The sequence below is a fragment of the Epinephelus fuscoguttatus genome, linkage group LG3 (assembly GCF_011397635.1).
Source record: "Epinephelus fuscoguttatus linkage group LG3, E.fuscoguttatus.final_Chr_v1".
NCBI classification, from domain to species: domain Eukaryota; kingdom Metazoa; phylum Chordata; class Actinopteri; order Perciformes; family Serranidae; genus Epinephelus; species Epinephelus fuscoguttatus.
In genome coordinates this window covers 19,011,233-19,025,460 of record NC_064754.1, presented here as the reverse complement: position 1 = coordinate 19,025,460, position 14,228 = coordinate 19,011,233, and the positions used below count along the sequence as shown (strand labels likewise).

The 14,228-nt window shown below is 40.2% G+C and overlaps 1 protein-coding gene across 1 annotated transcript in view; it reads right to left on the bottom strand.

Annotated features, from left to right (window-relative positions):
* usp53b (ubiquitin specific peptidase 53b) overlaps positions 1-14,228 on the bottom strand; it is a 33,401-nt gene that overhangs the window by 5,286 nt on the left and 13,887 nt on the right. Inside the window, exons 10-16 of the mRNA XM_049572193.1 lie at positions 13,747-13,896; positions 13,477-13,645; positions 8,490-8,612; positions 7,627-8,353; positions 3,466-3,527; positions 1,841-1,919; positions 284-1,122 (exon numbers count right to left, since the gene is read on the bottom strand). Of these exons, the coding sequence (XP_049428150.1) occupies positions 284-1,122; positions 1,841-1,919; positions 3,466-3,527; positions 7,627-8,353; positions 8,490-8,612; positions 13,477-13,645; positions 13,747-13,896 (2,149 nt within the window). The remainder of the gene's footprint in view (positions 1-283; positions 1,123-1,840; positions 1,920-3,465; positions 3,528-7,626; positions 8,354-8,489; positions 8,613-13,476; positions 13,646-13,746; positions 13,897-14,228) is intronic.

Below are 14,228 nucleotides of genomic sequence, written 5' to 3'. Positions count from 1 at the left end.
ATAAAACCCTCCGTTATGTATATGTCACTTCATATTGTGATTGTGATATATATATTTATGGTGATATAGTAACCAGCATTGATGCAGAAATATTTAAAAATTTAATTTTCCTTTACAGTGGTCCTGCAGTTTGGATTGCAACATCGTCCTCAACGGCCTGAAACAACCAGATATGAAACATGTAGCTGCTACAGCTGCTACGTGTGTATAATCTCACAGTATATACAGTATATTGTCACAATGGTTTGCCCTACATTTGGGTTTGCATATTAGAGAGGCTTACTTGTTTCAGGTCTGGCTTTTGGCACATCTTGTGAGTATGTGTCAGTGGGGAGTGTGTGGCTGGTATCTCTGCGCTCAGTCACAACCACTGTCCGCGGCACCGTGGCAGAGAGGACAAGAGGCCTCTGGTTGTGGTACTTGAGACGGTATGTTTCCGTCATACAGTTATCCACAGTGAAGTACGTTGTCAGAGAAACCTCTTGAGCCGGCGCTGCCTGTTCCACTCTGCATCCAGTCAGTCTTTCCTCACTTTCACATGATGATGGAGTGCTCCGCTCTGGGTCTGAGCCTGACTTGGAGCTTGCATCTGAGAAGGTTCTGAGGCCTGACATGTCAGGCCTCCTGTGAGGACTAGCGTAGGATGTGGATGAAAGACGAGGACTTGAGGGAAATGGTTCTTGGAGCATCCTCGGACGAAACACAGCGTGGCTTGTTTCGCCCTGGTGAGGAGAGGTCCGCTGCGTCGGTCGAAGGTGCGGCGACCCTGACGTGCCGAGCTGACGCTGATTGTTTAGTTGGAGTTGGAGTGGTTCTGCAGTCACATTGCTGGGAGGGTGGTATGGCAGGGTCATGTGAGGACACTGGGATTCGGAGGCGACGGCCTCGCTGTTGCGGTAAGTGTTTTCTCTGTCCTCGGGCTCAGAGAGAGCGAGATCATCGGAGCTGTTCCATTCTGAGCTGCTGGTTTTTGTAATGTGCCTCAGGGCTGTACTTTCTCCAGTGTGCCCTCTACAGTTCGTCAGCTCCTGCTGTTCGCTCTGCCGGTTATCTGAGCCAGTGGAGTCTCTCTCTGAGGACGCTGCTTTTCTGGAAGAACTGGAAGTGTACTTTGATTTCCGTCTACAGAAGAGAATGATGGAAATGTAATTTAATATAACGAAAATCCAAGTTATGAGTCCTTATGCGCACATATTAGAACAAGTTATAGGGATGGGAACTGATTTTTTTATACCAATTCCATTATTGATGCTGCTTATCAGTCCGATTTTTTATAGATTCACTTTTTTATTCCTGATCAATTTTCTGTTTGGGAACAGTAGGCCTACACGGCTTTTCAGCATCAACACAACTCTTTTATCATCTCTGAGTCTGAACATGGTGTAGAAACAGAGTAGATAAAAGGCATGCACGTGATGCAGCGTGGTGCTAATGTTACTACAACAGGATATTTACCCTCAGTAACAGATGTGCTGCTCAATTGGGAAGGTGTGTGAGTGTCAAATACATGACATTCCTGGAATTTAAGCCCATGTTGAGTCAAGGGATGTGTAATCATATTACTAGCATTTTCACCCTTACTTTAAATCATCATTTTACAGACATTACAAGCAGCACTGTTGTCATCTTTCTCTGTGAAATGAACTCACTCTTAGGACCATTTCCCTCTTTGCTATAACTCCTTCTTGGAAGTTTCCAGCAGCAAAGACGCACAAGTTTGAGGTCATTCTTTTGCAATGTGCAAATGAGGCACACAATTCCAGTGGATCGGACAATTTGGAACCGGCTCTTGATTCCCATCCCTAACAAATTAGATATAGTTTATAACAAAGGGCACTACCTCGAACTTGGACTGCACTTTAGATGTGAATGTAAAACTTGGTCATGGTTCTTTCCCTGAGGTTTGGGTTGATGTTTACCTATAAAATAAAAAAAACAAAGCTGATCAACACAAAGCGACAGACAGAGAAAAGAATAAAATATCAAAAATCAAAAGCTATTCAGCAGTCTTCCTTTGGATAGGTCTGCTCCACTGTGGCAAACAGCTATTCACACACTGTAATTAGTGCAAAAGGTAATGTATTTTTATCTTCTGACCTTTCCTACGCTTTAGAGTTAAATTTATCAGGACAAAATTAGAACACAAAAAGCGTCTAAGCTATGTCAGAAGATAAAAATATCAAGAATACAACAACTGAGAAGACATTTGGTATAAAAAGAAAAACAGGAGGACGATTAGAGGCTTGTGGAAAAAAAAGATTTGAGTGCGGAGATTAATGACTTGTTTTCTCAGAATTTAGAGACTGAATTCAGAACCCGGAGAATTAAATCAGAACTCTGCTAAATCGCAGATTTTAGACTCTAATCTCATAATTCAGATTTATTTTTCTCAGAATTCGGAGATTAATATCAGAGCTTAAACACTTTTATTTTCACTTACTGCTAATCCTCTTTCCTAATTATAAACTAGGCAGATACACACACTCTTACAATAAAGCAAAATTAATAAAAAGTACAGACCAAGCAGAGACAAAATCATCTACACATCTGACTGTGAAACCGATGCCCTCTCAGGACACAAGGTGGCAGCAGTAGAGTCTTAATCACACTAAACTTCCTCACAGCTGGATGAACCAGTCTGCGCGCTCCCTCCGTGCACCAGCGCAGTGACAGCCAGCATGGTGCTGAATTCCTTCCCTTTAAAAATAGATGTGTCATTTTTTTTCTTTGCCATTGCCCTGGAGAGGCCCAAGCAAGGATAAAAGCTTCAGAGGTCTGTTTGGAAGCACTGGCTCCAGATACACACACAGCCTCGATAAAGTATCAAGTGCAGCACAGTCAAAGTAGTACTGCGTGAAACAGAAAGATATTCATGACAATGCCAGCAGCCACGTCCAGCTGTGCTATCTGAATGAGCTTTGTGGGATTATCATCAGATTAATGCCTGTGCAGGGCTGACTGGGTTAAGAGGTTAAAGGAGCCAGTCCAAGCTCAAAAATCAATCTTCAATTACTCTCACATTATCAGCTCACACTTCATCTGTTACACTAACAGAAACATAGAGGAAGAAAGAAAGTAGTAATCTTTCTCACGCTTATTGAATTATGTACAAAGTGCATAAATGCCCAACACGTTTTGCACTGACAGAAAACTGGTGTGTGTAAATCTTACATTTACAAATCTGATCTACACTGAATGACTACGTTATTATCTTCCCTGTGAGTCATCTGGAAGTACTGCAGATTAGATGTAAGATATACATACATATACAACCCTGACACGTTCTTTTATGCTCTTTTTCATGTTTTAATTGTCACATCATGTTACTTTTAGTGTAAACAAATAATGGCTTAATACAAACACTGCCTTCAATTATTAATTTAACATAATAAATAAACCATATATTTGCTAATTGATTACAGTATGAACACTATAAAATAAGCCCTTAAAAATCTTGGAACTTACCATTGTGTGAAGGTGAGGACATTATACTTGATTTGGCATCGCCTCCTTTTTGGTGCAGCAGACTGAAAATAAAAGACTACAATTATTCTAAGCACATTTTCAATCAATCCTGTTTCCAAGATCAGTCAATTAGTATTTTGAAAAAAGCAGTCAGCATAGCAACAAACAAAGGAACAAACTTTCATGGTCTGGTCTTTCTTACACTGGCAGAATGACAGACATGAAGGCATTTCAAATTCATTGTCTGCTGCTTAGGTCCAACTGGATTCGAATTAGGCTCGGGCAGAATCTATTTTTTCATACCTTACCTTTCTGACATTTTACCAGTTACATGACGGAGTTTTATCTGTAAAAGCTGAGCTGCTGGCCATAGAAGTCAATGTAGCATGTTTGACACTGTTTAGCCGTTAGAGTTGGGCAATGTGTTTAAATGTTCCAAACTGCAGCTGTCAGTCTAACAAATGATGATTGCCAGCACATTTGCACAGGTATGTGTACACCTGTCCCCACTGCTGCCACCGCCACTGCCACTGCCTCTTAGCTTTCCTAGCTTTTAAATCTAATAAAATTAATTCTAAAAAATCTCACAAAATGTTAAGACAGGAGATATACTTACACCTATTTTACTTATCAAGTAGGAAAATACAACACAGTTTCTGTTTCTAGTTGAATTGCCTTGTAAATGCAACATAAAATCCACCTCACTTGGTCTCCACAGAAATAAAACAAAACTCACCAAAACCATCTTAGTTAGTTTGTCCACTGTTTCAACAATAATCAGCTCTAGTTTGGTTGGCATACATCTTTAATTCACAGAGTTATGTATGAAAATATTGCACCCCCTTGTCCTGTAACTTTAACCCCACCACTCGCAGTCGGCATCTTTCTCAACTCAGCTGCCCAGCAGACACTGACCTCTGGTGGCGCATCCTGTGCACTTCATTACCTCAATACAGCATCTCTGTATCAGTTTGATAGAAAGAGAAGTGTCTAATTTTGACCATACTAAAAGTCATATCTTCGAATTTCTTAATACCCTGCTTTACCGTAATACCTTGATATTGCCCAGACCTTCTTCAAATACCCCAAAAAAAGCAGCGTGAACCTTAAAAAACTTTAATTTAGATATCTAATTGTGATAATCAGACATGAATGTATATACATAATCTAAGAGATCTACTATCATCAGTAGTTCCTGGTACCACTTCATCTTACAGTCACCTTAAGTGCAATTTTTTTTTTTTTTTTTGGATAAATGCAGACAAGTGAGGCACAAACACACAGCTGCAACTAGTAACCACCACTAAATCCCAATTTAATACTAATAACACCTCTGACATTTATCATTTATTGACTATATTCTTAATTTTAAGGGAAATACTTTTACCTTCTGTGGCATTCAGTCCATTTCAGGAGCACATTTTTAATAAGATGTTGCCATTTGCATGCAGCGTTCAAGAAAATTCTCCACCCACAAATGTTTATCTTCATGGACAGTAATAAAAAAGTGACTAAAACAACTGTGCAAGGTGTGATGTTTGCTGGGGAAGGATTTAATAATCTGTGCAGAGATCATAAAAAATTGCAGGTTTGTTTCAATAGTGTGGTTTCACCTTTCTTCCTGATGCACTGACATTATGTAAAGTACGAGTTATTTGAAAGTTAATGTCATGGGAACAAGTGTGTCCTCTTGCAGTCCAGCGTTAGCCTAGTTTCCACAGAAATCAAAAGTATTTCCGAGTGATGATGCACACATGGCAGCGTCATCAAATATCATGAATCTCAAAATAGCACACTGGTGGAAAAATGTACTGAAGGACTTGTACTGAGAACTGGTTGGAAAGCATGCAGTCTGTGGTCATCTTTAATTACATAAAAATAGTTTTATTATTTCCATGTGGTGGAGCCAATGACTAATTACTGGATGGGAAAGGCTATTTATGGGACAGATCAACAAATAAACCTGGACTGTTGCTAATATGAACCTCATGAACCAACAAGGTTTTCTTTCATGAATTAAAGGGTTTCTGACAAATTTTCATGGAAATGAACTTTTAAAGGAAATTCAATCATTAATGTCTGTCTGAAGCCTAGTCCACAAAGACACTGTTTTTGTAAACAGAGCTCTTTTTTTTAATGTGTGTTGGCCTTCCGTCAACACACAAACAGCATTATAGGTCACTAAAAAATAGCTTAGTGACTAAAATAGTGCTGGCTCTACCCTTGCTAGTACAAGATGAGAAGAAGGCAACACACACACAACTTTGTCTCCTTTGTGGTGCAGGGTGTGGTGTGTTACATTATCTTATTTAAAAAGCGTCTATGTTTCAGTCTAACGTCACTAACAGGACTTTTTACATGTTTACACATATGAGTACAATTAAGTAAATTAAAAGGTCACCACCCCAGTTAGTCCTCTGGTAACAGCTTCTTTGGGTGTGTTCAGAATAATCGCATACTTTTTCTTTTTACTTTAAGTAGGTAATCAAGCTGTCCTAAAAATGTATGTACTGCTGCATGCAGTGTGCACAGGACATGCTACCTTCTCATAACGTTACACCCTGAACTCTGACCCTCTTTCTCACGTATCTCTTACTCATGTATCCATGTACAGAGGTCAACCCGGACAGCTCTGATGTTGTTATATTGCCATAAGTAATAACTGCATACATTGTAGATTCTAACATATAATATTCACAATAGTAAAATTAAATAGGCTATACAGGCTGTTTGTTGTTGGTTATCTTTACGATTATTTTATTCAGTTAAATGATTAATATCCGTATTATTACTAATTGACTGGTCATTGGTCACCTGAATGCACTGTCATCCATCATTGCGACTTCTAAAAAGAAGTCGCTGTGATGTGTCTTTCACCGTGCAGAGGATTGTGGGTCAGAACAGCCAGAAAAGCATGCTGACTTACATAATGCAAAATTGGACCAGATGTAGTAGAACATCCTGGTATTTTTGACATACTGCATAGGACATACTATGTCTTGGGACATACTAATTTTTTTTCTGCCATACTATGTAGTATAGTCGTATGGGTAATGGATTGCTTACAGCTTTTTTCAGGCTGCCGATAGGCAAACCCTTCTTGTTTGTATGGCTTTAAGGCTACGATATTATATATTATATATACATATATATACAACATATATTATATTGCCGCCTGTTGGTTTGGCCTGCTCTTGGCATGTTCTTGACCACGCTTCAATTGTCTTTGTATTTTTTTTCTGACATAAATTTTTTATAACAGTGCTTGTTTGGACTGGATTTTTTTTTTTTTTTTTTTAAGAATGAAGGAGGGGAAAAAGCCAGTTCACAAAAATATCTGTCCATGTGAACTTCATCTTGAAACAATAGTCAGGTGCCCAAATGTACACTGACACTGGTTGTGCTTCCTTAAATCGTTCGTCCTGTTCATTCTGACCATCCAAAGATCCCTTCCTAATGTACTCTATGAAAGTGATTGGGGAGGAAATCCACAGTCCTTGTTCTGTGCAAAAGTGAAAAGCTTGCTTATTTTCGGCACCCCCGAGGCATGGATACTAATGACATCAGATTCTGGGTGAGTCGTTAATCTCTACTGATTGGTTAGGGAAAAATCAAACTCCCTCCCCCTTGTAAATCGCCTTCAATGGAAGCCATGTCAGACTGAAGGTTCTGGGAGCTTCAGTCTGACACTCAGGCTAACATTTCAGTGCAAAATATTTGAGTTCTACACAGCGTTATAAATATGCATAGCAACCGCCCTCTACTGGTTAAAACTCAGCTACTGCAGTTGAATATTAAATGCGACTGGCTGATCTGGTGGCAGGTGATGTATGTGGTAGCAGCTTTCGTCACCAACCAACTCCACAACAGGAACAACTCTCCTCTCCCAGCCTTGCCCATGCTGATACTTTTTCCAAGTTCTACAGGTATTTTTGAATTTCCAGGGTAGAGGCACTTCAGCCAAAACTCTGGGGTTTAGTTACTCTTTAATGGCCAGTATGAACTTTAGGACTGGTCAAAGGAAGCAGACCCAGTTTCAGTGTTCATATGGGCAGCTGACTATTGTCTTGAAAAATTGTGACCCTATAACTCAGGCTGTTACCACTTCTTGAATGTAATACCTTCATTTGTCCTTCAAGACAAGATGCAGTTATTTCTTACCTTTGCAGCTGCGCCTCTGGTGTTGACCTCTGGTCTTTAACAATAAAGCCATCAACACCAGGTGAGTCGGGATTGGTGGAGCCACTGCTGAGTCTATCGCTGCTCTCGTAGCCAGACTCTGTCCTTTGGATGGTCCAGGTATCACTCCGCAGCAGTGTCTTGGGGCCACCTTTCAGCCTGCTGCCCCTCTGTTGGTTGGCCCTGCTCTCTGACTCCACAGAGCTGTGGCTCTCGGTCTCATGCCGCTGTTCATCCTCATAAATCGTCATTAGACACTTCTGCTTCCGATCCTCCCTGGCTCGTACGTGTTCCCGCTCGCGCTCTCGGCTTTGTTCAGCGTGCACTCTTTCCTGGGATGAAGGCTTACTGTGCCGCGGGCTGTCGTGTTGCTGTTGCCGGCGCTGCTCCAGTTCATTCAGCACGGTGTCAACATTTAACACCTCTCGAATGGGCCTCCAAGTGGACTTAGATTTATTGCGGTTTCCTTCGCTGCCACCTTTTTCCCATTGCTCCTGGCTGCTGTCCTGATCATAGCGACTTGGGGAAGAGTTGTTCCTCCGACTGTGCCCACCACCCTGCGTACTGAACGACTGTCCTCGTGGCTCATGAGATCCTCTGCTTGAATGGTTTGATGACTTCTCAGTGCGTGGATAGCTTTTTGATTTTTGGTCCACAGAGGGCCTTGGTCCATTCTCTGGAGGAGACGAAGATCTTGCATGTGCCATCTCTAGAGATAGAAAACATGGATTGTTGATTAACATGCTCTGACGTACAGGAGTTACCTACTCTGGCTTGCCTCTGTATGTCTTTGCTTTTGTCTCTCTATTATCAGTGTGTCCTATGACGCAGACACAATGCTCTACCTTTGTGTTGTGATGGGTCCGTTTTCCGATGCCCTCTGTCCTTCTTCGATGTTTCACTCGGCCTCTGCAAATTTTCCATGAAAGGTTCCTGGAATTTGTTTGGACTGCCAAGGGGATGTTTCACTGAGGAGAAAAACATTGAAAAGGCAGATGAGTGGCTGCTTGTGGATGTTTATTTAAAGGGAAACTGAAGTATTTTTAAGCCTGGACTCTATTTTTCTATTTTTTTGTGTCTAAGGGACTAATGGAGACAAATTTATTTTCAATTGGTCCAGTATCAAGAGGCTTCAATACAATCCCTACGGGCAGTTGTGCACTGTCACTTTATGTCCTTTAAAAGTGCTTGTTTTTGCCACTGACAGGCCCCAACTGTTACTATAAGTTTCTAACAACATTACAGAAAAGACCCTATAGAGAAATTAAATGGTTTCTCGCTCAAGGAGAAGTCTCGTTTTGGAATCGTGCAGACTTGTCCACATTATTGAAGTCAGCTAGATATACAGCTAGGACATTAAGAAATCTTAAGAAATACTAACCTCCAACAAAACAAACCCTTCCCACCTCACCTCTCTCCAACTCTCACTATCTCAGCCACCATAGTTTTTTCTGCAACAAGCTACCACATGTGATATTTCAGAATGAGACTTCTGCTTAAGTGACACTAGGGCACGATAAAAAACAGACCAGCGAAAAGTGAGGAAAAATGTTGTATTTCTCTGTAGGGTCGTTTTCATAATGTAGTCACACACCTCTTACAACAATCAGAGCCTGTCAGTGACAAAAACAAGCACTGTTAGTCGTAAATGGATCAATATAGCCTGCTACACTACGGCCTGCGGCCTTTCTCAATACTGGACCAATTTAAAAAACAGTTGTCTCCATTGGTCACTTAGATACAAAAGCACAGAAAAACAGAGTCCAGGTTAAAAATACTGAAGCTTCCCTTTAATTTATGATTTATATTTTATATTTACCTGCATGGAGCAAATGAGGTATAAACAACCAATTAGGTTGTGACATGACTGTTTACATAAGTAATGTTCAGCAGGTGCGGCACGCTATTTTACCACATATGAGGCTTATCAGAGGTGTTAGAACATAACATAATAGTCCTGCATCTTGTGCTGGGCTAAGACAGATTCACACTGTCTTATGTACTGGAGGCGTGTAGCTTGATGTAGCAGGGTCAGCTACCCAGCCGGGTCATTTCTGACTCATTCACTGCAAATTCCAGTTCAGCTATTTGACACTCCTGCCTTGTATCTTTGCTGCAAACAAGGACAGAGACAAAACACACTCACCAACGAACAGATGCCAGAGCATCATTAGCAATGATAAAATACACCACTGCTGCCACGTTTGCAAACCCTGTGGTGTTTCTTTGCCTCTGTGGCAAGCAGGTCACTGTGAGAAACAAGAGATGCTGTGAACATCTGCCTCTAAATCAGCACATTCACCCGACAGCTGCACTGTCTTTCACATTTATCCCTCAACTCCTCCTGTCTGCATGTTAGCATTGTTTCCTCCTTAGATTTTTATTTAATTTGTATGTCCTTGAAGAAGATGTTCCATATAAGTCAACAAAATATAAAATATAGCAACAGTACAATAAGAAGCCTCTCTGAAGCATGATTGTGTGCATGTGCATGGCTGCTGGATGTTATAACAGCAGTGAGTAAGATGGAGTATTATGGACGTCCAGATTTGATCATGTAGCCTAATGCTGACATTTAAGTAGTTCCACTGAAAACAAATATTAGATTTAAATGGAGTACACGCCCCGCAACGCAAATGTAATTAACCAGTACACACTTCATCATGTTGCCTGCAGTTACACACAGACTCTTAGGCTTTGTAATACACATACAGTATAACACTGCTGGGCTGTAGTCTCTGTTGGTTTAAGTTGTAAGTGTAGAAAGTATAAACTCCTATTGCAGAGCATAAAACAGCACATCAGTAAACCTGAACATAAACTCAATTCACAAAAGAGCAAGTAATGGATGCAATAGATATAATAATGATTAATAAAGAAGCCATATCTCACTCTAAGGCAACCAAAAAATATCAGTCACTTACGCTTATTTTCATAAAAACAAGAATCCAGTCCCATGCCAGTCAAAGTATCTGGGCACCACACTAAAGCACAACAATCCATCTAAACAGGCAAGGATTCATTGCCAAAAAAAAAACAAAAAACAAAAAAAAAAGCAGATAAATTAATGGAGGCAAACATTGGAAATGTCTAGGGGAGGAGTGAGACCCGTGGAGCAGGAGCAGGAGTGCGCTTGGCCACAGGAGCAGGGATTAGGGAGGGAGGCGTGGGTGGTAATCTGCATGCAACAGAGGCATCATCCTCATGTCAAGTTCAAGCCAGCACACAGGGCTGGACAATCTTTCTGCCTGCGGTTTAACAGCACTCTCTCAATCCCAAAGCAAACCATAACTGTAATTTGTGAAATCATTATTCTCATAGCTGCTGACATTGTTTTGGTGTTTAATTTTACTTAGTGATACTTTCATAAAAAAAATGTTCAGATGCTCTCATAGATTAGGATGTATGGAAATGAAATTATTAGACAAATTGAAATTGATCACCTATGATGATCCCTATCATGATCTTAATCATCAGTAGTAAATGGAATATAGACACACTGCTGTCTGGAAGCAAATATACTCTGTTATTAGACAATACTCACTGCATTCATCTCAGTGAGAAGTTCTGTTATAACCCAAATAATCTATTATAATATGAATATAATTTGCACCTTTGAGAAAAACAATCCTGAACGTGCGCACAACTGCATTAATACCTCATTTTATTAGGTACAAAATCTGAAGACTGCCTTATGTTACCTCACCATCATGTGTGTTACACAGGGTAGATTTCCATGCATACTAATATTCCACTGTTATTCTAAATATGATTTGATACAGATCATGTAAACAGCATATTCTATTTGGATATATCGAATTATACCTTGTTCTGAATAACGCATTTTCCGATAAAGACATGTGGGATATGCTGGTAGTATTCAGGTTTTAGGAGAATTCTTTGAACATGCATACAGCGCATTCAGAAAATGCCTCTCAATCTGTGTTCTTATGGCAGTTTACGGCACACGGTCTCTTGCCTGTCTATGGCTGTCTCTGTGCATTGTCATGGATATGTTGTATACAAACCAACTTGCCAGCAGTTTGCAAGGCTGTGAGGTGGAGATGCATGCCCAAAAGAAAAGCCAACATTTTTGGTCTGAAGAAGAAACACATCTCCTTTTAAACATTATGACAGATTTCAACATCGATAGGTTTTTGGATATGTATAAATATCGCAACCCCAATGTTTTCAACAAGGTGGTAGAAAGAATGAAAGATGGAGACTGTGTTCACACAGTCAAACAAGTCAGCCACCGGTGGAAAAAAAAAATCAGCTGTTCCACTTTTCCATACTTTGACATGATACGTGACATGTTAGGGTACATTAACTGGAGGATGCATGGCTGCATGTGAATGAGAATATAAGCAGAATATTCATTTTCATTAACCGATGTAAACAGCTCAGTAAGAATATTGTCATTTATGGAATAAGTGCAAAAACTGGAATATTTTGAACATGTAACCGTAGTCACTGAGACTCTTGGACTTCCTTTTGTGTACTCCAGAAAACAACACCTGCCCATCCCATCTCATCCCAATTTTACGCACGGATAAATATTTTTGTATCATCAAATTAAAACTATCATATCTCTGGTTTTACATGGTCTATCAACGTAAAAAAAAAACCCAACTGTAAGAGAGTTTCAAATCAGCAAACTTTCAACTTTCAAACAAAGTTGACAGCAGCGTTACAGGTGTCCTACTCTGTCTGTTATGGTGCTTTGAAACGTCACGTGATCTGATCACGGTGGCATGATCACAGGCCGTTAAGGGTTAATTTATTGGATAATTTTATGACACTTCAGTTCACAACCTTTATTTCTGTCTATAATAATAAGGGTGATAAAATTGGGGTAATCTGGACTGAGCCATTATTATAATTCTGTTATGGTAGTGGGTTGTAAGCTGCCATAGTGTGGGTCAGCACTTGTTTCTGATTGTAGAGTGCATGTGGAAAGTGTCTGTACTATTGCTACAGGTAATATTTCAGTTTGATTGGAGTATATATACCGTACAGTCACGATGTAAAGTATCACTGTATCACTGTTCTTAATGAACATATGTATATATTATTAACTGCAGATTTACTATTTGACGGAATAGTGAAGTCATTTTTATCCCAAGGTGGCCGAAGAAAGTGCATCTGACAGAGGAGTTAATTAAAAATAGCAGTGCTTTCAAAATAAATACAAAAATTACTTTTACTTTTAATTAGAGGCATACAGGCTTGGGGAAATCAAGTTAATCCACCCTGACATGTGTTATGAAAAATAACAGACTTCTCCTTGACTGCACAGCCAGCCTTTACTCGGCTCAAGTTCTAGATTCAGTCCTTGAAAAACGATGTAATTGAATCTGATTTTGTTGCTGCTGTGTCATGTCATGCATGCAGTCCAAAGCTTTTGACAAACAGTAGTGAGACATTAATTTACTTTTTGTTTTTGCAACTGCCTTTGGTCTAAGCAGTTTAATCCATGATAAGGTTTGTTTACAGTGAACAGCAATGCACGAGGAAGTGTCCTGATGTAAGACAATAATGAATAAACTGGCCACAGAGTGGATTTTAAGTGGACACAGTAGTAGTGAGTGTGAGTTGAGTTGACTGTGAAGGGGGGAGAGAGAGGGGGGATGACATGCAGCAAAGGGCCACAGGCTGGACTTGAACCCAGGCTGCTGTGGCAACAGTTTTGTACATGGGGCGCCTGCTCTACCACTAAGCCACCAACGCCCCAACTATATTCATTTTTCAAACATTTTTTAATAAACACCTTTTGATTGCCTGTTAGAAGTGTGAGGTTCAGGTGTGCTGATAATCAGAGGATTGTCTTACCTGTCACGTCACCATTTATTTGGGCTTTGTACCGAGGACACATGGTGGTTTGTCTCGGTGCATCTTCATTAGACACTGGAGATCCCTCAGGGTTGGTGTAAAATAAAAGAAGCGGCTGGAAATGTCCCCTGATACATTTAGAGGCAACATCTTTCCACTTGGATCCAATCTGGGCAGAGCAAAGTGTGATATAAGAGCATGTAACACACAGTAACAGGTCAGAGACGTTTGAACTGGGATAAAGCGGATTAATAGTGTAGCGCTCCTGACCTCCTTTACAGTAGCATCATCGAAAAACATCCATTTTGAAGATTTGGTGTGATAGGCGAAGGCTGAGTAATGTTTACTCGAAAAACAGATCATTCCCACCAGATGAAGCTCGCTGCGTTTGGCGTTTTCATCAGTGACGCGGTTGAAAAGCTGAAAAAGAGCAAAATGAGACAAGTTTGATCTCTGTGTGTTGCACTTTGGCAGATGCTAAATCCTTTGACAGTAAACTCTTTGTGTGAGTGTGAGTGTGTTTGGTACGCTGCTGAAGTCTTTATATAAAAAGACTGACCTTTATCATTACTAGCGTTTGGACAACAATAATAAATCAGTCAATATCTGACAGCTGGGATCACTGTCATTTTGTACGAGTGACTTTTTTTTGTGCAAAAAGGACTAAAATATCTATTTTCTTTGGTTGAGGATTTGATTTATTTGACATCAAAAATATAAAAGGTCATACATTGTGAAAGACGACAAGGATA